Source organism: Engystomops pustulosus, chromosome 10, assembly GCF_040894005.1.
Source record: "Engystomops pustulosus chromosome 10, aEngPut4.maternal, whole genome shotgun sequence".
Taxonomy (NCBI): domain Eukaryota; kingdom Metazoa; phylum Chordata; class Amphibia; order Anura; family Leptodactylidae; genus Engystomops; species Engystomops pustulosus.
Genome location: NC_092420.1, coordinates 25,178,394 through 25,202,995, shown reverse-complemented (window position 1 = coordinate 25,202,995; position 24,602 = coordinate 25,178,394). Strand labels below are relative to the sequence as shown.

At 41.0% G+C, this 24,602-nt stretch overlaps 1 protein-coding gene across 11 annotated transcripts in view; it reads right to left on the bottom strand.

Annotated features, from left to right (window-relative positions):
- The window catches only part of WNK2 (WNK lysine deficient protein kinase 2), a 104,302-nt gene that overhangs the window by 22,865 nt on the left and 56,835 nt on the right, over nt 1–24,602 (bottom strand). For 8 of the 11 annotated variants that reach the window (XM_072127031.1, XM_072127033.1, XM_072127032.1 and 5 more), the window contains exons 9-20: nt 22,948–23,147; nt 20,719–20,895; nt 18,516–19,013; nt 16,503–16,784; nt 16,351–16,400; nt 15,099–15,267; nt 14,885–15,001; nt 13,543–13,713; nt 11,946–11,991; nt 11,758–11,868; nt 7,722–8,656; nt 573–1,135 (exon numbers count right to left, since the gene is read on the bottom strand). In XM_072127031.1, coding sequence (XP_071983132.1) covers nt 573–1,135; nt 7,722–8,656; nt 11,758–11,868; nt 11,946–11,991; nt 13,543–13,713; nt 14,885–15,001; nt 15,099–15,267; nt 16,351–16,400; nt 16,503–16,784; nt 18,516–19,013; nt 20,719–20,895; nt 22,948–23,147 — 3,319 coding nt within the window. The remainder of the gene's footprint in view (nt 1–572; nt 1,136–7,721; nt 8,657–11,757; nt 11,869–11,945; nt 11,992–13,542; nt 13,714–14,884; nt 15,002–15,098; nt 15,268–16,350; nt 16,401–16,502; nt 16,785–18,515; nt 19,014–20,718; nt 20,896–22,947; nt 23,148–24,602) is intronic. The other 3 variants (XM_072127036.1, XM_072127035.1, XM_072127040.1) reach the window with 3 other exon arrangements.

The following is a 24,602-nucleotide window of genomic DNA, read 5'->3' as shown; positions in this document are numbered from 1 at the left end:
CCCACATCCGGAAGGGACTTGTGAACGCATATTTTTAAACTGATAATTAATAAAATTTTGCTATTTTAAACGTTTCTAATTAGGCAGGCTTTTAGAAAATACCTATAAGTCTCCACACAACTACACAGTCTTTATTGGCAGTCTCCGTAAGGAGAACTTTTACTTCCCGCCCCTAGTCTGATTGGTGGCTTGTTCTTGGAGAAGACTTCTTATCCGTATTTGGTGAATGCTATAACAACTATTACCGAGGTGGTGTGAAAAGCAAAGGAGCTCTATCTAAGGAGATTATTTTCTTTTAGATCTAGTAAAATGTTTCAGGACCCCCCGGGCACATGAACACATGCCCCAAACCTACTGGCAGGTTCCCTTTAACTATTGAGCTACAGCTTCAATGCAAATGAATGTCCCAAGTTGCATTCATTTATGTTGGGACTTGTCAGCTACAATGGAGTGCACCAGGTAAGTAAATTGTAGCCTGGAGGTGGAGGGTCTCCCTAGTGAAGTGAAGCCTTTATGGAAAACAAAATCACCAAATTAAAGGTAACAGGCACCAGGAGAGGTGTGGTACATACTTTTCTCTGAGATTCTGCAGCTCCTTCTTCATGTCAGCATCCTCAAACTCAGAATCATTATCGCTGCTCATATAGGAAGACTGCGAATGAAAAGACGATACATTTATTGATGGGATTTTCATGGCCTGGCCATTAGGAGGATCTGGACTTTGCATACTGGCCTTTCGATGCAAAAAAGCAGCAGCTTTCTTCATGAAGTCATTAGTACCCCCTTTGCTTGGGGTTGAAGGGCCATCTTTGGGTTTTGGTGGAGGGATTTCATCACCTGAATCACTAGACACATGCCCACAGAAGAGAGAGTTTATAGGTGAAGATGTGTGAGCACGTGGTACGGAAGTCCTGACTGGTTGTGGCGGAAGCTTATCCAGATAAACATCCGGTGGTGCAGAGAACCTCATGTAACCCGGAGAGGTTATGGTTACCTCATCTTCAGTACTCATCACCGAAAACCTCCCAATCGTTTTGGACCTGTCCGCATGATGTGATCTCCTTTTGGGAGATCTATCTATGGCACTTTCCACTTTTGATTTCTGGTCACCAGAGTCCCGTCTTTGCGCTTGACCCTATTCAAACAACACAAAAAGAAACCATTTGGTATCTGTTATGTTAACAAACGAAAGTTGAAACGGGCCAAAAGGTCTACACTTAAAAGACAAAACCTACCCTTAGCTAATTCTAGCGCCGTTGACACATTTTCTATGGTGCATGGTAGTCCACATATTTTTATGCGCATGTTATGATGCATGTATGATGTATGAATAGTAGGTGTGTGAGTGGAGGTTTGTGCCTTCATCATATGAAATACAAGGGCTGTTTGAAGGAAGTGATAGTAAAGTAGACAAGTTCTCTTTAAAGGAAACCTACCAGGAGGAATCTATTATCAGAAGTAGATTTGATGGCAGATTCCTCCTGCCCAATCTGTAATTTAATAATTCTAGAATGTAACCCAACTTGTTAAAAATTGTATTCTATTATTATGTAAATTAACTGCAGAGGCTACTGGGGTGTGGAGTAGCCTTCGCCCCCAGTGCCTCCCAGTACACTCTAGTAGCCTTTGCAGTTAATTTACACATTACTAAAATAAAGTTTATTTCTAATGGTAGATTCCTCATGGTAGGTTTCCTTTAAAGGAATTGTCAAAGATGTTGGCTATTTTTTTCTGGTTGGCGGGGGTTTTGGTATGGGGGGGGGGGGGGGTTTCAGAAGCACTCTAGGGCTTGGTTAATAGAGCAGCCATCATTTGAATAAGGATCAATGGAAAGTACTACTGAGAATAGTTCAGTATGGGTTTTGGACAACTTCTTTAATAAATATGCATTACAGGGATTTAGAAAAAAAACCCTTCCAATTGTGTTAATAGAAGCCTTCAGAAACAGTGTTGATAAATTACCACTGACAGTCTGTCAAAACATTCAAGTCAGCAAAGGTAAAGTGGCCTCCTGGACCACGGACTCGGCACTGACAAAACGTAACACAGATGTTCACCAACATTACTGCAATGCTTAGCAATCACACAAGGGATGTCTATCTATCTTTATCTAAGCGAATCTGACATTTATTTCCAAGGAAAAAACCTTCTCCATGGTGAAACCCCAAAAGAAGATCTTAATTGCTCTAATGATACCCAATACAGGAACAGCAGTTATGCCATCATAGGACATCATTTGCATAGAATCTATTTGGAGATGCAACATTTATAATAAAAGTCTCTTATCGGATTGATTAAAAATGTGGCCCACATCATTATGAACGGTGATATTATCCGTCTGGGTACAAGCTGCAAAGCTAAATTGCTTTCCAATCCTGTTGTCATTAGGAGCTGGAACTGCAAACCCATTCAAGAGGTGTAACAATTTATTGCTAGCCGATGTCCTTCAGCACTGCGCTTTTTGCAGAGATGGATCTCCAAGGAATTCTCTGTGATAATGAAAACGATACGTCCTGATCTTATGGCTTTTTGGGGCTGCAGAATATTTTCAATTGAGATCTCAAATATGATGAAAAACGTCTAAAACCTCAACAAAAGTGGTCATTGTAAAGAGATGTAGACCTCGTTTTTAGGGCTTTTCGGTAAGATGCTCTTTATCCGCATTTACTGTATAGACAGGTGGTGCCCAGGAATATAATGTAAGTGGGTGAGGACACTTTCAAGTTCCGGTGTCCAAACTCTACCCCAACAGATGTTAGGAAAAAAATTTGTTGCCATATGGGTCACTGAGGCTACATTCACACTGCTGTTGCCCGCCGTACCGTAGCACGACGGACAAAGGGCAGTGCCGGGGAGAGGAGGAGGGGGAGATCGCTGCTCACCCCCGCCCCTCTCCATAAGAATATATGGCGCACGGCGCCGTATTCCGGAGAAAGAAAGGACATGTCATCTCTCTCTACGGGGTACGGAGCTGTACGCGTGCTGCGATGTACCGTTCCCATTGGGCGCTGTGCGCCCATTGCAGTCTATGGGGCATATATATCGGCCGTATATACGTCGGCCATATATAGGTCCCCCATATGGCAGTGTGAATGTAGCCTTGGGGCGCGTGGTTATGGTTATTACTTTAGGCCGGGAAAAAAATTGTTTAACGATCTATCCACAAGATAAGTGAAGTCAATAAATGATTGTTGGAACAGAAAGTGGCAAGGTAAGCACGCAGCCCTGTCCATAGTGTAACAGCACCACATTCAATATCATACAATATATCAATTGCAACACAACATATTACAAACTATAATGCAGTAAATATTGATGTGATTTGTATTTATTAGATATGTTAAGTCGTATTCATGTGCATTGTTGTATGTGGTATTCCTAACATCACCTATATATATTGGAAATATTTAGATAAAAAGTTATTTTTCATCGTATTTAAATAATTGTATTGGTGTTCTGGGATCCACAGGAATATATGTTCACTGTTTATTGGACAAATCTGTCAATTTTAAACATGTCAAATTTTTGCTGAACATATGCATGCTGGTTGGCCAAGTCCACCATATAATGTGTATATGTAAGTCTGCAAAACTCTTGATGGCAAGCTTAAAAGGGGTTGGACACTCTTTTAGATAAATTGACCATTTGCCTTTACTACCTTGTGGATAATCCCAGAATGTTTATTAAGTGAATTAGCAATCCTTCTACCTACTTTTGTGCTGTGTGCAGACCCTTTGTGCTTTTTTGTTTACATGTCAGAGCTCAGCCGAATAGGAGGAGCTGTACCAGGAGAGTTAAAGCGTAACTGTAAAGTTATAAAGATTTTACCTAATTATTATATATGCAATTCGGCCTATACAAACAAACAGAATGATGCCTACATTGAGCTGCTCACCCTTTTCTTTCCAAAGTTATGGTATTTTCTGTTCTGAAAAGGTTTGACAAAAATCTTTCCTCACCAGAGGTAAAGTGGGCAGAGACTAATGTCTGTCAGTCTATGCCCTCAAGCTGAGGCCAGTTAGCTTGCCCACAGATCCCATGATGCTTTATCCATTTAGTTTCCCACAAGTACAGTCTATGGAGGATGTTCATAGGCTGCAGGGTGACTTGGACAAACTGAATGTTTGGTCATCCACTTGGCAAATGAGGTTTAATGTGGATAAATGTAAGGTTATGCACCTGGGGGCCAATAATCCAAAGGCAAAATATGTCCTTGGGGGAGTAAATCTGGGAGAGTCCCTTGTTGAGAAGGACATGGGGGTTCTAGTAGATCATAAATTGAGTAACAGCATGCAATGTCAAGCAGCTGCCTCTAAAGCTAGTAGGATCTTGTCATGTATCAAAAGTGGTATGGACTCTCGTGATAGGGATGTAATATTACCACTATACAAGGCATTGGTTCGGCCTCACCTGGAATATGCTGTCCAGTTCTGGGCACCGGTCCATAAAAAGGATGCCCTGCAGCTGGAGAGGGTTCAAAGTAGAGCCACAAAAATGATAAGGGGTATGGAGGGTCTCAGTTATGAGGAAAGATTAAAACAACTAGATTTATTTAGTCTGGAAAAGAGACGACTACGAGGGGACATGATTAATTTATATAAATATATGAATGGTCCATACAAAAAATATGGGACGACAGGCCTTTTTTACTATGAGAACGGTCAATCTGTGGAATAGGGTCTAGATGGCTTTTTAAACCTAAATAACATTGATGGTTATATTATATAGAATTATTTCTCCTGAATCCCTTCCTCATCCAATCCCTTCCCTTCCTTGGTTGAACTTGATGGACAAGTGTCTTTTTTTCAACCGTATAAACTATGAAACTATAAACTATGAATAAATCCACTGAACACTGCACATACAGGATGTATATGGTGACTACCCTGGCAGATTACATCACATGGAGGAGCAGGGAACATGTAATAAGTGAAAGAAATCCAAGTAAACCAGTTACATGAAGACTATAGCTTGTGCTGTATTAACACGAAGGGGTTAAAGCTTATCTGCACAACGCTGATGACAAAGTGGGGTAGGGCTGCAGCATGAGGTACAGAGACACAGAAAGTTCTGTAGAATCAACGACTGGGATGGAGGGACCGATCTGGGACGGGGGGGGGGGGGGGGAGCTTGTACCTCACTATTCTGTACAGGAGACATCTGTATCAACAGTCTTGAACAAATCCAGCTCTGCTACATACACAGAGAGAGCTCTGTCACACCTCCACTGTGAGCAGGGAGCAGCAGTCTCTCCCATGAAGCAGCTATTGCAGAGGTAATCTGAGGGCTATAGCAAAGAAGCTGCTGGATATAGTTAACAAAGATAACTAACAAAGATAACAAAGTTGTTTTACAGCCCAAGAGCTATTGAATTGTGGGGGAAAAAAGCTTTACAGTTACTCATTAAAGGCCCATTCTGCCCCCTGTTCCTGTCTCTGTCAGTGAGGATGGACTGTGAGGTGAAAGATACAGTGGGTGATGCATTGAGATAGAGGGCAGCATGGTGAGAACAGGGGAAAGGCCGAAGCCATCATAGGAGGCAAAGACATATACATATACACACAAAGACATGTCTAATGGAACAGATTTATTGAAAAGTAGCCAATCCCTTTAATCTGTATGGGCTCCTCCTTATTGTCCCAAATCCTATTTAGCTATGCAGGATTAGTCAGAAGTTGAGTACTCAGTTGAAGTTTTGGCCGAAACTGTCATTTGGCAGACACTTCTCTAATGTTTACTGCAGGCTTTGAGGACTTTTAGCGGTAGGGAGCGGATCTTGTACATGCCAAGCAGCTTTAAAGGTCAGACCGAAAAAAAAAACCTAATTGCTATATGAGATCATATCATGTGGTTGTTAAAATCAGCTAGAAAGCGGTGTTGTTTCTCTGGTCTTTGTCATGTGCTACCAGTGTAGTGGTGTAGGCTGAACATTTAAGAACCTCCACATCATATGATCAATTTAAGCCTATTACGGCCTTAAAGAGCTTTTGGCTGGTAAATAAAATTATTTAAAAAAAAAAAAAAAAAAAAAAAGAAAAAAAGCCTCAAATGTATGCAAGAGAAAAAAAAAAAATGTGTCTTCACATTTAGGTCCAATGAAAACTAAGCATTTCTGCTGTATAAAGAGCCCCCAAACTCTCAATACTTACAAATATTCATCCCTAGCCTCCCTGGAGAGCACCACCCTTGTTCATGGTCTGTATCTGGTACTGCAGCTTATACTCACTCAAACAAATGGACCCTAGAGTAATTAAAGGGCTTTAAGATTTGCAGAGCTCAATAGTCCAGTATCTGTATATGAAGAGTTACTACCTTTCGGGGCATTATCTTACCAGTAAAGTGAATTTTTTTTGTCTCTGAGCTGGTGGGTGGAGACCTAGCTGCTGGGACTCCACCCCCTCCATTATGCATAGGCTTCTTTGTAATGTGACCGTAGGCTTCTATAAGTCTAGCTAGCAAAATAACCTTCATTTTGCGTCCAATATTCACCTCCGATTATTCATTTTGAAAAGTTACTGACCCTTTTAAAGGGACTCTCCACTTTCACCAAATAATTATTGATGGAATGGGAAGGTATAAAATTTTCCAATATTCTTTCTGTATCTATCCCGCAAGGTTTTCTAGATCTCTGCTTTTTGTCATTCAATGGGAAGCTTCATCGTTTACTTTATCTGGATAAAAACTGGTTCCTGGTCATGTCACACAGGTCATTAGTATCACATAGCGGAATGACAGCTGTGTGTCATAACGAGCCATGCACCCGTGTGACATCACATGATCAAGTACAGTCTGATTTCCACAGGAAGTAAATCATGGAATCATGAGGCTTTCTTTAGAATGGCACCAAGCAGAGATATAGTACCATGAGGAATTAATACAGAAAAAAAAAAAAACAAAAAAAAAAAAAAAAAAAACTTTATATACTCGAGTATAAGCCGACCCAAGTATAAGCCGAGGCCCCTAATTTTACCACAAAAACCTGGAAAAACGTATTGACTCGAGTACAAGCCGAGGGTGGGAAATGCAATGGTCACCGCCTCCCCATTGATATAGCCTGCCGGACCCTGCCCCATGGTATATAGCCAGCACCCACCCCCCAGTATATAGCCAGCACCCGCCCCCCAGTATATAGCCAGCACCCGCCCCCCAGTATATAGCCAGCACCCGCCCCCCAGTATATAGCCAGCACCCCCCCCCCAATATATAGCCAGCACCCCCCCCAATATATAGCCAGCACCCCCCCCCCAATATATAGCCAGCACCCCCCCCCAATATATATCCTACCAGCCCATATCCCTCAGTATATAGCCAGCCCCCTGCCCCAGTACATAGCCAGCAGCGGGGAAGCTGGTGGAAAGGCGAGTTTTGATATATTTTTTTTTACTCGAGTATAAGCCAAGTTTGGGTTTTTCAGCAGATTTTTTTGTGCTGAAAAACTAGGCTTATACTCGAGTAAAAAGTTATTATAGAGTATAAAATTATTATATAAATAATTGGTGTGTAAAATGGAAAAATTTATACACACAAGTGCTGAAAGTGGACAACCCCTTTAAGAGGACAGATCCTGTGGATGAGATTTGGAATGATTCTGTAATAAAACATTAACAAAAACATAGAAGAAGTTATGTAAACATATCTAAGTGCACACACTACATACTAATGTACCAAGTGTAATAACCAAGATATAGTGTAAAAAAATTGCATCACAAAAATGAACTTACCCTCTGGTTCAGTAAATCGCAAACATCACCACCATTTTCCACATGTAGAGCAGAGTGCATCTTATAGAGATTTATAGGTTCTCCGTTCATGTCGTGGTTGAGTGGCTGCGAGTTGATCACCTCTGGTGCGTTTTCTAAAGTGACAGAGTTCTCCGGTGTTCCAGCAGACATGTTCGCTGGAGTATACTCCTGGTACAGCAAATTACGGAGCTTCTCATCTAGAGTTTTAATTGTGTCGTCAGTGAACTCCACCCTGGGTGGACCTTCTCCATCAGACTCTATACCTGACTGCTGGAGATTTGAGTTCACCACTGGCAAAGCTAAGCCTTGGGCCATTGCAGGTTGCAATGCAGGGGATACTTCTTGAAGAGCATGCAATTGATCAGTTCTTGGGATACCCTGAACAGTCAAACCAGAGTCTGACATTACCTGGACTACAACAGGAGAACCATTATCGGATTCATACAACACCGGTCGCTCAGGTTTTAGGTCAAGAACTTTTTCCTGAGGAACTTGTTGTGTATGATTATTGTCACATGTTACATGTTCACATTGAACTGCTGTGGTCTTTAAACTCCGGGACTGATCAGGTGGTAACCCACATGCTTTGTTCTCCGGTTGAGGAACCACAGGTGCTACTGGTGCCTCTTTTAGCAAAGGTCCATCAGAGCCTACAGTGTCAGGCTGACCTTCTATCACGGTTTGCAAAACCGCAGCTGTACCAATTGTTAAAGAATCTCCTTGAAGGAAGGAAAGGGATTCTGGAAGAGTCTGTAGATCAGATGATGAGATTGTTGAGGACGACTGTGTCATGGAAGCAGGAATTCCTGTAGACTGGTCACATGCATCGGTCAAAATGGTCTGACCCAAAGCTGGGTTCATTTTATCCTCATTTGTAGGACACTCATGTTGGCAATCCTCCGAATTCTTTTCATCTGTAAAAGATTTAACAATTATCCAAAGTCATCTAAACAATTGATGGGTCAAATCCCTTGTACTGCTACTGACAAACAGGAAAAAGTATTTGTGGAGCTAGAAAAATAAATTTTATAGTACAAAGTTTGTATTAAATGTATACCCAACCATTTCAGAAGGGCCGGCCAACAATATAATTTGCATGAAGTCATCCCCAGTCTCCTCGATAGACAACAACATTATTCTTAAGACAAGACTCCGAATGTGCATGGGGCTGTCGGAAGTAATATCGTTATCCAACGTATGGCCAACCTACCTAATATGCTATTTAATGAGTAATCCTTCAAAGCCATTTTTTTAATTTCAGAAATTAATAGTGCAGTAAATTTTGTAATATACTTCTTTAAGGAAAGCAGTTTATCTGTCTACATCTGCTTCTTTCTCCTGCAATGAGCAGGATATCCGAAAGCCTTCTAAGGTCCACCCTCTTCAGAGAAAGGAAGCGACTAATTGTTAAGTCTTCCCATGCCTAGAGAATATTTCCTTTTAGAATTCAGATCTTCAAAGAGATTATACTATCTAGGGACTGTCTGTAAAGTGTTAAAGGGAACCCTTCATCACGAAGGGCATTTTTCAGTGAGGACAGGCTCCAAAAGGGCATGGAATGCTCCATTTAAAATCTGTTTTGGTTAGTCCTTAAACTAAATTATTCTAAAGAAGTAAAACAATTTATGTCTTATGCCGCAGGAAAGGGGGATTTAAAATTTAAATGGCTGCAGCACTTGCAATCATATATATTTGTGCCAGCTTCATGCCAAGGGGACATGACTGGGGGTGGGGTGGGGTGGCGAATCGACGTAGGGAGTTTCTGCCCTACACCAGTGTGCAGGTAGGTACCTGGCGTAGACATAAATGCTGCGCAACCAGCCACCAGATCAAGAGGCCGGAGCATCTCGGTTTGCAAGAGGGGCTGCACCAGAGATGGGCATTCTCTACTGTAAGAGCAGTGAGACTATGGAACTCTCTGCCGCAGGAAATTGTAATGGCGGACTCAATGTACATGTTCAATTATTTTAGAAAGCTCATTAACCATGGGTGGGTTTTAGGAGCGTAGGAGGAATCTCAGCTGGATCTGAACTGCAAGGCAGCTGAGACAACTACCGAGCTAATGTGTAGCCACCCACACTATAGAACTACATGTTCTTTAACTTGCTGGGTTTAGTCAGATATGGAACCTATATAATTAATTACTGGGGCTTCTTTTGTTTTATCAACTTCATAGATCTTGGGGCTTTAAATGGCATAACCACAGCCTTGATTTTTTACAGCTTAAAATGTAAGAGCATGTTAATCCACTTATTTTACACCAAGTTAAATAATTACGTAAAGCCTTGATTATAGATGCGTTACATCAACATAAAGCCCTGCACCCACAGAAGTATGCAAGGCCCTGCTCTAGTTTTGTAAGTTTTCAATATTATACAGAAGTACATGGAGGTGTGCTCTAGACTGCGATACGTTACTGTACCGAGAGTAGCGTATGATGATACATTTTGTCACTAGACTAAAGGAGTCCATGTATCATTGTACATGATCTGGACAGTCTGATCAGCATGAGGTCCACGGCTAAAAACATGACACATTTCTCAAGGTTTGCCTATGAAGTGTTGACCCAACATTGCATTTGATGAGATCTTGTGGCTGAGTTCATCTAAAATTCATCTTGAAGACTATGGGCAATAATCAGAGTCCATGTGATCTCCAGGGTCCAGATGATACATCTATAACTCAAAATGTAAATAAGAATGTCAGAATAACATAATACGGATGCTTAAAGGGAACTTGTCCTCAAAATCTGGCCTAATAAACCACTACCAGTATGTTGGCAAGCATCCAAACAGCTTCTAGATAGTATTTCTATCTGGCCAATTTTGGTGACATCAACCATAAAATCAACTTTGAAGATGTATACTGGTTGTATACAGTGAATGAGGTGGAGACCAACACTAAAGTCAAGTTTCCCCCCCACCTTTTAATGCCTCCTTTCCTGTGATTGACATCATGTGCCAAACCTGGTTAGTGATGTCCCTGGATGCAGGAGCATCAGTTACAATGAAGGGGCTGTCCTGAGGAAGAGAGAGCTTGACTTCAGTGTTAAACTCTCCGCCTCCTTGACTTTTTACAACCAATTCACATCTCACTTCAAAGTATAATTTTCTGGATGATGCCACCACACTGGGTCAAAAAAGAAACATCTTCTAGAAGGTGTTCAGCTGCTTCATCACATACTGGTAGTGGTTTAGACCAATTTCTGATAACAGGTTCCCTTTAAACACACCCATATTGTGGAAATCTAAAATCAACCTAATCCTACATACATCTGACATGACTTCTCTGCTATACATGATTAGCAACTGTATTGTAAAATCTTTTATGTGTTTTGTAGAGAAAAAGGAAATCTGACAGACGACAAAAACACAATGAAGACCACAGTAAGGAAATCCAGGATGTAGGTCTGGCTCTATTCAGTAGACCTCCGTTTAATCAATTTCCATCCATTATCTAAAGCTACACGTCATTCCATCAGAATTGGAATGGGATGGAAGCAGCTCATGGTAAGAATGTTTGACTTTCTCAAAACCAATCTACAGGAAGAGACACTTATTACCGAGAAAAATATTCGAGAACATCGGCTGGCTGCCCTGCAGGTTCTGAGACATCATTTTTCTTCTCATTCATCTCTGAAGGGGAATATGTAGATGAGGGCGATATATCGCAATGTGTATTAAAATATATTCATTTATGCACTGCAGAAACGTTACGGTGCATGAAACACTTGGGGCTCAAAACTCAAAAATAGTCACTAAAAACTATATAAAACAAATGATTGGGATTAGCCAATTCTATTGTCTTGGTGACAAATAAGGGATTGTTGCACTATTTAAAAGGGGGTCATAACTGCTTGACTGGAAGGGGTCCATCCACATTGCATTCTATAGAGAGCCACAAATGCCCAAATGCTGTCCTCCGTGCTCCATTTAAGCTCCTAAATCCCTCCATGTGTGCCCTAAAATCTTCTAAATACAGGATTATTACAAATAGGAATAAAATTTAAATTCACCGGTGACATTACTGTGCATTTCCTGGTTTCCATTAAGAGACGGTGCTTCTGCAGAACTGGGGCACTCCTTCACCGGACAGATGATAAACCACCTCTTTCCTGTATGTAAGACTTAAGAAAAGACAAAACAATTAGTCAAAATTGCAGTTCTTCAAAGTAAATTCTAAATAGGGATTCAAATATCCTACCATTCTGCTGATATACTGGGGTTTTTACTGGATTGAGCGGATTTTCCTTAGGGAACAAAGAAAAAGTGATGCAACATTATAAAAAAAGAAATGTGCGTTTACAGCAGGTAACACATAGAAAACTGCCCCATCACACATGGCACATCCATGTGTATCCCATCATCAGGACAAGTTTTAGATAAAGTGGGGAAAACTAAAAGTGGGATCCCAAAACTATTTTATGAACAGTCACATTCAGGATGAGGGTAGATGGGTAGATTGATGATAGAAAATTGTTATGAAAAAGGATATCGAATTATAGCAGAAAGATAACTAGACAGATAGATGATAGGCATTTTCACCAGGTCATTCAACCAAGGGGTATCATAGGAGAAATATATCCTCTGCCCACAAAGGGTCACATGCAAGGGACCTTTAAGTACAGGGGGCTCTGGGCAAATGCCCAGTTTGCTGCCCTCTTATGCTGGCCCTGCCCATTGTCCACTTCTATAAACCTAGATCTGCATTTAATTTTTTTTTTCCCTTGAAGTAAATCTATCAAAAATCAAGCATGGAAAAACTGGGGCAGTTACTCATAGATCCATGTACCATGACTGTGGTCATATTTTTATATTTGTTATTCACGGCATCCTGCCTTCTAAAATCAACTTTTAAAATTATACTAATGAAGCAAAATGGCTATATAGGAGTTACCAGAACCCCATTCATTCTGCAGCTTCATAGGCTTTTCCCTGTCCCTTTGTGAAATTACCGCAGGCACAGGGAAGGGGGAAGCCTGTAAAGCTACTGCTAGGAGGGGTTCTAGTAACGCCCCCAGTGTCTTTCTGGCAGAATAATTTTAAAAGGTGATTTTAGGAAGAAGGAAGCCATGGACAACAAATGTACTCACTGATTATCCAAGTTATCATGTTTGATTATGATGGTAGATTTCCTTTAAAGGGTTTATCCCCAGTTTAGAAGGTATCCTTATCCTGAGTGGTGATCTGTGAGGGTCCGACTGCTAATAACGCCACCAATCACAACAACAGGCCTCCGGTGATCCGGGGAATGGGCAGGATGCATGTTTGTCCTGCCGCTTCATGAATTAGTGAGAACAGGATTCCCTGGTCTCTGGATCGTAGAGGTCCCTTGCTCATGATCATTGAAGTCCCAGTAGTTGGACCCTCACCGATCACATTGCCATCTTCAGACCACATGGGCGACCACTAAGTTTTCACTTCTCTAATCAGCAAAAATTTCTATGTAATATCATATTTTATTCTTACAAATCCACTATGTCTGGTAGGTTTACAACATCTCCAATGTCCCCAGTATGTGCAAAATATACAAATCTGTAAAAACCTATCAAAAAAAAAAAAATCTGCAGTGGACATCTAAGAAGCAGGTCAGAATTATTCCGAGCACAACCCTGCTCCTTTGTGGTCACGCTTCTAATAAAGGTCTGTGCAATAAATCTATAATTTATGCGGCTGAGGGAGACAGGTGCTGAGGGCCGGGGGTGGACAGCAGTTTGTTTCTTGCTAGGGATAGATGTCATGTCCCAGCTAATCCATGACTGAGAGCGTCAAGCATCCCATAGAGAATATGTGCACTGTACCTCCCTCATTTCCACCCTGAAGGAGTCAGTTTTCTGAGGACTTGCCCCTTGATCGGAGCTTCTCTCTCCTTCTGTGTCCTCGCTCAGCATGTCCTCTGCCTTGTCGATAACATCCTTCATCTGCTCAATGAAAATCTCTTTCTCGGCCTGCAGTATGAATACATTTTCCACCTGGAAGCGTACAAATATGTTAATACCGAAGGCAGAGCGGTTACAATGGGAAAGCTGCAATTACAAAGCTTCTGAAGGAAAGAGATAACACAATATGCTGCAATCTCACAAAATCCCATAGTACTATTATATGCTACAATATCTATGATCTATGATCTGGGAGCCCCAGCGGGAACATTTACAGCAAAAACTGAAAAACAAAAAATAATGGTCATAGAGAAGTCTGAAGACATAAAAAAATTCGACCAAAGCGAAGATCTCCTTGATGTTCTTTGCCTTTAGAGAAAATATTACTTTATTTTGACATTATTCATTGGATATCTTTTGGTGAGCCATGGAATCGTGCCCCCTACATACTGTACCGGTGGTTATAACCCACCCCACTAATGCATCAGCCTGCAGATGAGGACGGGGTACCAGAATGTGCTGCAGTCTGCTATACACCTTTAGCACATTGATGCGTACCAATTCATTAATTAAATTAATTCCTTTTATTTATATAGCGCTCACAGATTACACAGAGCTTGCCAAATCCGTAACCAAAATTGGACCCACTTTGGTTCAATCTTCTTTCTTTCCAGGAAAAAAAAAAAAAAAAAAAAAAATCGAAGTAGCAAAATTTGTGACACACAAATTTATTTGAAGCATAATTAACCAGGAAGACTTATGGATCAAGGCACTGTGATTGTGCTAATATCACTATAATTGTTATCCATGGCCTCCTTACTGCTTAAATCAACTTTTACAATTATGCTAATGAGCCAGAAGGGCTATAGGGGGCGGTTCCCAGAGCCCCTACTTGCTACTAAAACTTTCTGTGCTCACTTTCGGTGAGATTACATGAGGCAGAGGGAGGGGGATTGATAAGCAGGAGCAGAGGGACAGTGTAAGAGACAAAGCAGGGAGAGACTCTGAGAACCGCCCCAGTAGCCCTTCAAGTGCATTAGCAAAATTATAAAAGTGGATTTTAGAAGGAAGGAGGAAATGGATACCATATATAAGATTACCACAGTCACAGTGCCTGGATCCATGAGTAAGTGTCCCTGGTTTATCGTGATTGATTACTATTTAGATTTCCTATAAATGGAGCGTCATAATAACCATTAAATATATAAAAGAGTACCATGTTCCCTCCTAGTCAGAACTGTACAATATTTCTTAGAACAGTTACCATGTATGTGGCAATCTCCTCTGGTGCGTCACCATCCAAGTCAAATTTAAAGGTCACCATTTTATGGTTGTGCGTTTCCAGTTGACACTCGACCATCTTGTCTCCTGTGTTAGACACCTGGTGGAAATAACCCCCCCAAAAAAATTAAAAGTCCAGAATTTCAGGAAAAGTGTCAAACCTTCATTGTCTATTATTGTATTGGGCATCATCTTACATTGAGAATGGTTAGTTTGGGTTTATTGGTCTTTTCTTGCCGTGAGCGAGTGCGCGACGACCTCCGATGATGTTTCCGTACTGGTTTCCCATCTTGCTTACTGCTGCCATGGATGCCCTCATAACCGTCACTCATTTCTTTACCCGATGCTGCATCTGAACCTATATAGCTACAAGAGTGGCATAAAGAGGCAATCTTACTAATTTGCATCTGACAAGTCACGAGGGGGGGGGGTTGCCATCATGGAAATATTGATAATTACTTCACAAGTTCTTGGCTTTTATAATTAGCATTACACCAACCTGCCTTAGGTAGGCATCACTAGGATTTGCCATCATATTAAAACCATTTGGAGGTCCTACCTAAAGCGATTGAAAGAATGAATCGGCACTGTGGCCCCTTTATATTTTTCCATTTGTAGATTGTAGAGCAGTGACCAGGACACCCCATGCACACACACAACTGCAACACCTGCCCAGTTACATGGATGAGGCAGAGGCTTGCAACAAATCACAATTGCAATTTATACACAAGTATACAAGTGGTAATGGTCTCAGAAGTTAGACTTGATCCTATTACTTTATGGAAAGGAGAAAAACTACTGGCGTTACCAATGCCCCTCCGTGTTGTATGGAGAAGCCCAGAGGAGAGAACAGGAGATGAACTTAGCGTGTCTTCAAGGAACCGGCATGCGTTTTCACTCATGTTAAAAGATAAGCGGCAACAGTAACGATTACTAACTTTTCACGTTTGGTTAACATATTTAGGTCAGCGCCTCCTGTTTCTCTTCTTGCTTCCCCTCTACACCCAGCTGGGCCCACCAGTAAATATCTGATAAGTCCCAGCTAGCAAGCCATCCGCCAGAACTCAGCATCAACCTCCATGTTGTAGCTTCACAGGCTGTTACACTGTGCAGGAGCACAAGTTCAGGAGCACAAGTTAGGCACTTGTAGCAAAGCCTTGAAATGTGAGCAGTCATGTTCTGATCCTAGCAAGCATTGTGAAGCGACAGAATGGGGAACTTGAATTGAACAATGTTTTTGGCAAATACATTCTAGTTAAAGTTTTGAAAATGTGGTGCTACTTTTCACTTCTCCAACCACTTTTACAAACGCTTATCATAGGGATATATTTTGCATTTCTGTTCCGTAATCTTCCTTTGAAAACATATGATGTGTTCCTTTCTGATGCACTTTGGATAAGACTTGGGTACAGCGGGAGATTTATAAAGAAACATCTAGATAAAACTCACTTGTCATAGTTTTGATTAGAGGTTGATATATTCTCTGGTAAAATAGTGTCCTAGGATGCAAAAGATTAAAATATAGTTAAATTTTTTTTAAAAATGCATAAAAAGGCAAAGAAATATTCCAGGCTAGTAGTTCAATTGTAAAAACAAGGCACCTCTTGGTTGGATTCGGTGTATGACCGGGTGGCTGAGCAGTGGGCCTGGTTATGAGGATCAGTAACCTGCGGCAGGCCAGATACTATATGCATACTTTGATTTTCAGCAAATGTTGCCTCCGCTATGGCATGAGGGTAGGATACTTGTGCAAGTGGATCTTGCCCTTGCATAGGTGGGGGAGTATCACTTGATAGGTGCACAGGTGGAGACATCACAGAGGCTACAGGCATCATTGTTATAGGAGTGCCCAGTTCCACTGAATACTGCGGAAGACCAATGACCTGTACAACACAGGGGGCACACTTAAATTCAGATATAAAAAGGCACAAGTTTTAAAAAAGCATTTGAAGTCACAACATAAAAAAACACATTAGTATTAAACATATTAAAATAAATTTCTCTAAGGAGTTACATTACTTTCATAGCAATCCCGGAATAAAAATCGACTAAAGGCAAATTAACTGGTAACTTAACAGATCTTCAAAAATGATAATGTATAATGGGAAGAGGAAGAATACCAAAAATAAAAAGGAAAAAAAGATCACCCATGCCAAAGTATTATAGCATTGGCATCTTTTTTTTTTTGTTAAAGGGGATGTTCAACCTCTGAACCAATTCTTGACATGCACCTTTAAGTAAAAGGGTCTGCCATGTATGTAAAGTGGTACATTTTGTCTCTCATATTTGGGATTTAACTCGACTTTTTGGATCTGGTCGAAAAAACTGACAGCTTGGAGACCCACCACCAAGATAAAACTGGGATGTGCAGGGGAAGCCCCATTCTGGCTTTGTGTATAACACTTTAGATTTGAGAAGCGAGGTAGAGTTGGCAAAATGTATAGTGCATCTGTGGAAGGCATATATTTGGCCGAACAAAAGGTCTACCTTCCTCATTGTTTGGTCAGTTTGTGCCTGGGTAGAGACAATGGAACAACCTACTTCTGAAGAGGCCACTTCTGATCTACACTGGAAAGACATGGAGGGCCCCCATCCTTGTACATAATGTGGTCACCTGATTTGGCACTCTTACATAATGTTGTTAAAGGAGTTGCCCCAAGTATTTAAGCTATCCCCCATCAACACGATGGGGGATAAGTAACTAACAAGGGCCTGACTGCTAGGACCCACATGATTACGGGATTGAAACCCCCAACCCAGCAGAGAAAGGGGATCCTGCTCTTAATGATAGATGAAACCGAAAGACCAGCATGTGCCTAGTTACTCCATTCGCTGTCTATAGGAGTGATCAGAGATAACCAAGGGCTGCGCTTGGCTATTTCTGCCATTCTCATACTGATGAATGGATCTGCAGAGAGCATGCTTGTCATGCCGTTTCATTCAACAGCGATTGATGGGGATCCCAGCAGTAGGAACCTCACGCATCAGCTAGTTATCCCGTATCCACAGGAGAACATATATTTGGAATAATTGGATATTTGGAACATTTTTACTGCATATGCCAAGTATCTTGCAAGTTGTATGCAGTCCAAAAAGTCTGCAGAAATAATCATGCAAATATGCCAAAACTCAGCCATCATTACCCCCCTACGATCACAATAAATAATCCCACCCAGTACCCAGAGGTAAAGCTAGTGCCACCTATGAGGATGTTTGGAGCGAGCAGATGATAGTAAAGGGCCCCAAATTGTGAAAGTTGCAGGGCAAGAACCCAATCCTAGAACTTTGTAGAAAATCTAGACCACAATTATTTAAAGAGACAAAATGAGCCACTATTTTACATTCTGATGCTTGTATCCACATCCCCATGTAATGTAAGGATGTAACACATACGACCGACATGTTATAACAACCAGAACATGCCAGCATGCCCTTTTGGGTAAAAAAGGGCATCCTATGTGTATGACATTGTTTTTCCTCTGCTATATTGTGATCTCTCGGACCTACCGATTGTGTCCTTGCCCATGCCCCTGTGTTCGAAAAGAGTTGGGCTTCTCAAATTGTTCTTTTAGTAGACAGTAAACAGAAATTATTGGGATTTTACAAAGTATTACCTGCTTCCCAGCCCCAGATGTAGTCTGATCGGGAGGATGGGTTATGCTCGGATGATGTGACTGAGGAGGAGGTGGATGGGGTTGCTGTGACACGGGCGGAACGCTTGGTGAGTGATTAACCAAAGGGACATCACTCTGAATGATCTGTTGAAAGGAGGCCTGGTACGCCTGTGTTTGGGGATGCATTGGTAGCGGTTGTGGGGTTTGTAATCCAGGCCCACCAGGTGGAACAATTGCTAATAAAGGTACAGGAGCCACATGTATATTTTGCATAAGATTGGTTTCATAGGGTAGCACCAACTGCGGGTTGACTATTTGCCCTGGTGGGGGCCCTGCAGGAGTCACGGGAAGGTTGGGCATAACCACACCTGGAGGGAAATACTGACAGGGAGCAGGCAGGGGTGTGATACAGACAGCAGGTAAGTCAGAGAGATTGGCAGGGAGGCTCTCGAGTCCTGTGAGAGGAGTAACTGCTGGAATGAGAGGATACGGAGGAAGCTGAAAAACAATGCACAAAACAAAAACAAAATTATTGCACATATTTCATCATAACCTAGTTGTAATGATAACTGTGCGCTTCATTAAAGGCCAAGGCAGGGTCAGCTGATCTATACCACTAGGAAATGCAAAAGTAACTCAAAATTTACCAAAAGAATAAATTAAACAATTATAACTGCAAAATATACGATCTACCATTAATACACTAAACATGGTCGCTTCACCAATTAAAAGGTGTTGTGCCAAGTTTTACAAGCTTGATGGATTTTGAATGTCGGAACCCCGGTGAATAGGAGAATCCTGGTCTCACTAATAAATGGAGTGGAAGGTCAACCACACGTATGGAGTGATGGACATAGAGTACATCTCCCAGAGGTCTCCAGCATTCATAATGAGAGTGCCCTGGGGGACAGCAGGGGGCAAAGTCCTGCAAACATTGACTATATATAATAGGATAGGTGGGAAATATGCCTTGTAGGACTATCGCAAAGACTCAAAGCCATGGAGGACTCTGCATACCGAGATAGACAAAAAGACTAGAAAGAGCGGAGATATAAATAAAATCATTTATAGTGAATATTTCCCTGTAAAAGTAAATATCAATACGTTTTGCAACTCTTGCTTTCTAACATGTTGCTTACATATAGGACACTATGAAACATTTGTTTAAAAGGGGTTTGCCCATAAATTAAATTCTCAAATTGTAATCCCCTAGTGATATTTACACAATCAAGATCATTTTAACAACCATTTGTTACAATTTTTATCAGTTTTGCTGTTTTAGCTCATATTATTTATTGATGGTCAGTGTAAAATTCCAGACACTTTATGATCCCTCTATGAGATGCTGTGTGCCGATAATGTTCTTAGATTATTAGGGCACAGGGTTTATTTACACTTTCTTTTAGCTTCTGAACATTCACTAGTATCTGACATATAGGGACAAGACAGATCAGAAATGAGGGATGATAAAATTCAGGAGATGGATATAACACACAAGAACATTCTCATCTCGGCTATTTCTCAGCTACGAGTATAACACACACACAGTCAGCTCTACTAAACCTCCTTCCCCCACTATCTGTCTGTAGTTTGCAGAGTAAGTCTGAGCTGGTCATTTAATACATGGGGGAGGGGCAGAGAGCACTGCAACGTGCAGATAGGAGAAGCTATTTATGAGAAGAATCTGCCCTGCACATAGTCAGAAGATTTACAGTCGGATCCCAGGGCAACCAAAATTGTATACACCAGGAACGATAGAGACAGGTTATAATTAAATCTGTGAAATGCTGTATTTTTTGTTAACAACTGTCAATTAGAAAACGTGAGTATATTTAAGAATATTGTCTTAGTGGGAATACCCCTTTAACTCCTCCTGCTCTATAATAACTACTACAGATGGGACACCATGTACAATATACTTAGCTCCTCTTGCTCTATAATATACTGCCTGCAGAAAGGACACTAATGTTTACTGATAACAATACTGATACACAAGTACATTACATCAGTGACACAAGAACTAAAATATTAGGGAGGCACTCACTGAATATAATTACAGAATGGATGCAACTCATAACTAATAAATGGATGCTATTAAAGACACATATTTTTGTGAAATTGTTTCCGTTTGTTGTATGCAGCAGATAACACATGGGATACTATTATGAAACATCATGTAAATACCACATTTGCTTGGTTTTACCTGGGATACGGGTACCTGGTTCTGCTGAAATGGGACAGTGGAGATCTGTAGAGGTTTCAGTGGTGCTGGAGTGAGGGAGGGCTGGTACTGCGGGTACGTGTGGGAGGTAGGCTGCATCGGACAGACCGTCTGCCCGGACGCAATTTGCTGTAGAATAGGTTGGTGCTGAATTGGCTGCTGTTGGCCAAAAACAAACATTGCAATAATGATATTAGAGTAACATTTAACCTAGTATTTAATTTAACTTAGTAGGCAGATCTCACACCTTTGCCCACATTGCCGTTAGCTTAGAAATAGCAGAGACAGCAAGTATAATAAATTATCCTTCCAATATTTATACATTTGAATAAGCAATGAAATGAACATTTAGGGAATGTTTGCCTTGGTGATCAGTGAATATATGGAGTCTCATTGTTAGAGATTACAACTTTCTGCTGGGGTTCCTAAGGAGGCCTTAGAGCAGTGATGGCGAACCTTTAAGAGACCGAGTGCCCAAACTATAACCAAAATCCACTTATTTACCGCAAAGTGCCAACATAGCATTTTAAGCAGTAACTTATCGCTACCTGCTCTTCAACATCTATCAATCGTATTGGCCCCTTGAGGCCACCAATATAGTTGAAAGGAGGGCACATTCAGACTCTCATTGTAGCTTCCCAACAGGGTCTCTCTTTACAGTAAGAATGTAGGGTCCAGTAGGATGACCTACAAAAGATACTGCAGTTCTATCAACACTATATCACTTTTACCGCAGTTCCAAATGAACAGCACTGATTGAAGAATCTCTTAAATTGCCTAGGGTCTGCAGGAATATTTGGTGAATTTGGTACTGTTTAGTGAGCTCTGTCTTGGGATCAATAGCCTGAGTGCCCACAGAAAGGGCTCTGAGTGCCACCTCTGGCACCCGTGCCATAGGTTCGCCACCACTGCCTTAGAGGAAGGGTTTTATTGGCAAGGAGAGACATCACAGGTAAAACCGACATTCTGGATCTTCTAGTTAGAGAAACACATTGTAGTTATTCCTTACTTTAAAGGGTTGGCCACTTTTACCAAACTTTAACCTGGTAAATACAAGATCCTAATAGGGTCCCAATGGGACGCGGGCCCCCGCTAGCCCTGGGTCAAGTGACACCCCGGCAGCAGGACACGGACTTCCTGTGACCATGTCCTGCTGACTTCGCCCCTTCCAATTATTACCACTCCCAAATCAGTGGCTGGAACAACATGTGGTCAGAGTTTTTGGTACAGTAATTTCAACTAGCCCAATTACCCCACAACTATCAGGAGATCACTGCTTAACATGCATTTCCTTCTAACATACACCAAACTAAATAATTAAATTTAAAGCGATATATAATATAATTAAATACAGATTACTTTCTGACCTGGCTGGATAATACAGGTGTGGCAGGCGCAAACTGGTGAGATGCAACAGTGGTTGCCTGCACAACCGGGTAAGATGTGCTTGGGTCTTGGTAATGATGTTGTGGAAGTCCAGAGTGCAATGGACGTCAGAGCAGAGTAAACCTGAAGACAGGTCAATGTTTTGAGATGGGTTGTTCTCACATGGAAATAGGCTCCAGGAGTCAAAGTTAACACTATCCAGAAATTTCTTTGGACAGCCAACATTAGGGCATTTTAAACATGACATATAGCACCTGTCAGCGCCTGACATTTCAACAACTGATGGAGTAGATCCTCTTTGACTGTCGCGGTCATGCATAGAAGACTTACTATACCAATCTTTAAAGAAGTCTTGTGGACAATTCAGGCAAACCTTTAAATCAAAAATTTCTTTAACAAAGTGTGGAACAATAATTTTTGATAAATTTTCAACAGATAAAAAAAATTTAAATACAGATCAAAAAGTATCTTCATCAGTGTAAATATCAAATAAAACCATAAAAGGAAATTCCAGCTAAAAGTATTTATTGTTCTTGCCCGGTGGTAGCCAAGAGGTCATGTGGCTAGGAGGGAATGGAGAACCAGATCTCCATTCTAGAGATTAGTTGGGTTTCCAGATAACTTCCCCCATCCCCCCGCCCATCAATTCAGTGGAGTGATTATAAACATAGATGAGAGGACCCGATGGTTGGGTTCGGCCCCCTAACCAGGACTTATTGCTGGATTGGCAGCAGAACAGCCATCGGGTCGGCTCATCTCTAGTTATAAATGCTTCAGGCTGGAATAAACCATTCATTGTTCCTTAGGTAATAAAGCCATACTTACAGCTGCAGCTTGCTGGTATTGCCCCATCTGATGCTGAGGGCTCTGTGATAGGGCCTGACCCTCGATGATAGGTGGGCTGTATACTCGCTGGACCGCAGGGGGTAGCGTGTCTGGCAGAGAGGAGTAAATTACACTTTGCTGACTGCTTTGTGAATCCGAATACACTGTAGACCCCTGACCACTGTCAAATGTGCTGTCAGCTGTCAAAGCAAAGCCAGAAATAAAAAGCAAAACTAAATTACATGCTTACAAATAATAAAATATAAAACCAAGATAAATGAATAAAAATCAGCAAATAATTATACCACTCCCCAAGCTTGTCCATATGTACAGGTAGAAATTCAATGCTCCGACTTTCTACCTACATCACATACCATAAAATACGTTGCCTACTGCAGGCTTACACCGGCCTTGAGGCAATTATATAGATCAAATATAATAATTGAAGCCAATAAAGAACATCAAAGTGGAGATGCCAGTCACGGTTACGGTCCATAGTAATGCTTTATTGCAAGTCAGGGGCCCATTCAGATGGCCGTATTTGGTAAAGAAAGCATGGCCCATATGTTGGCACCATTACCAAGCCGTACAATGGATCACCCGACAAGAGACTACAATGTCATAACAATTTTATGTTGGTACGAGTTCTAGCCCGACCGTGGTTCGAAGGTCTTGAAGATCAACCACAATCATATTCGTCACCATTAAACCCATCACCTCATTGATAACACGTGCATGTGGTCTGGAATATAAGAGTTCTCCTGTATGAGGGGAGTCCAGAGGAATTTATTTCATCCAAAGTATTAGGCAAAACGTTGTAGGGTTATCTTAAGGCTCTATACCTATACAGACAATCCCCGACTTAAACACCCCCGACTTACAGATGACCCCTAGTTACAAACAGACCTCCGTATATTGGTAATTTATGGTACTTTAGTCCCAGGCTACAATGATTAGTTTTAACAGTGTTTGTAATTGAGCTTTATTGTTAATCCTGATTCTTATGACAACCAAACATTTTTTTTTTAAAATCCACTTGTCACAGAGACCAAAAAAAATTGGTCTGAGGTTACAATTAGAAAATATACAGTTCTGACTTACATACAAATTAAATTTAAGAACCTATCTTGTTATTAATTCGGATATTGCCGGAATATAGGTGGCATATAAATACCCTCAGAGGTTGCACAGAGTTGTAATAAGGCTGTGTGCATTCGTCCTATGTACGGTGTATGTGACTTATAATACTATTGTACAGTTTGGAAGTCCACAGGTATTTAATGGTCTTTGTTAGATTTTGGCTTTGGTCTTGGTTAATAACATTATTTTTGTCCACAACAAGGCTGCAAGCATTATAAAGATATAATATCAGTTATACACAGCTTTAGTTTTCCGTCACAAAGGGATAATTAATCTTTACTGTCAAGATGGACTGGACACTAGGCGCAAATAAATCCGTACACGGAGCTGACATTTGCATTAAAAGTTTAATACTAAAAACGTAGGAACGAAGAAAATGACTAAAGACATTTATCACGTATGGCTAATAAATACAAGAACACACATGCACACAATATATTATATATATATTTTTTTTTTATTTTTTTTTTAAATGTATTTATTTATTTTCGGCTTAAATTTAAAAAAGCAAAAAC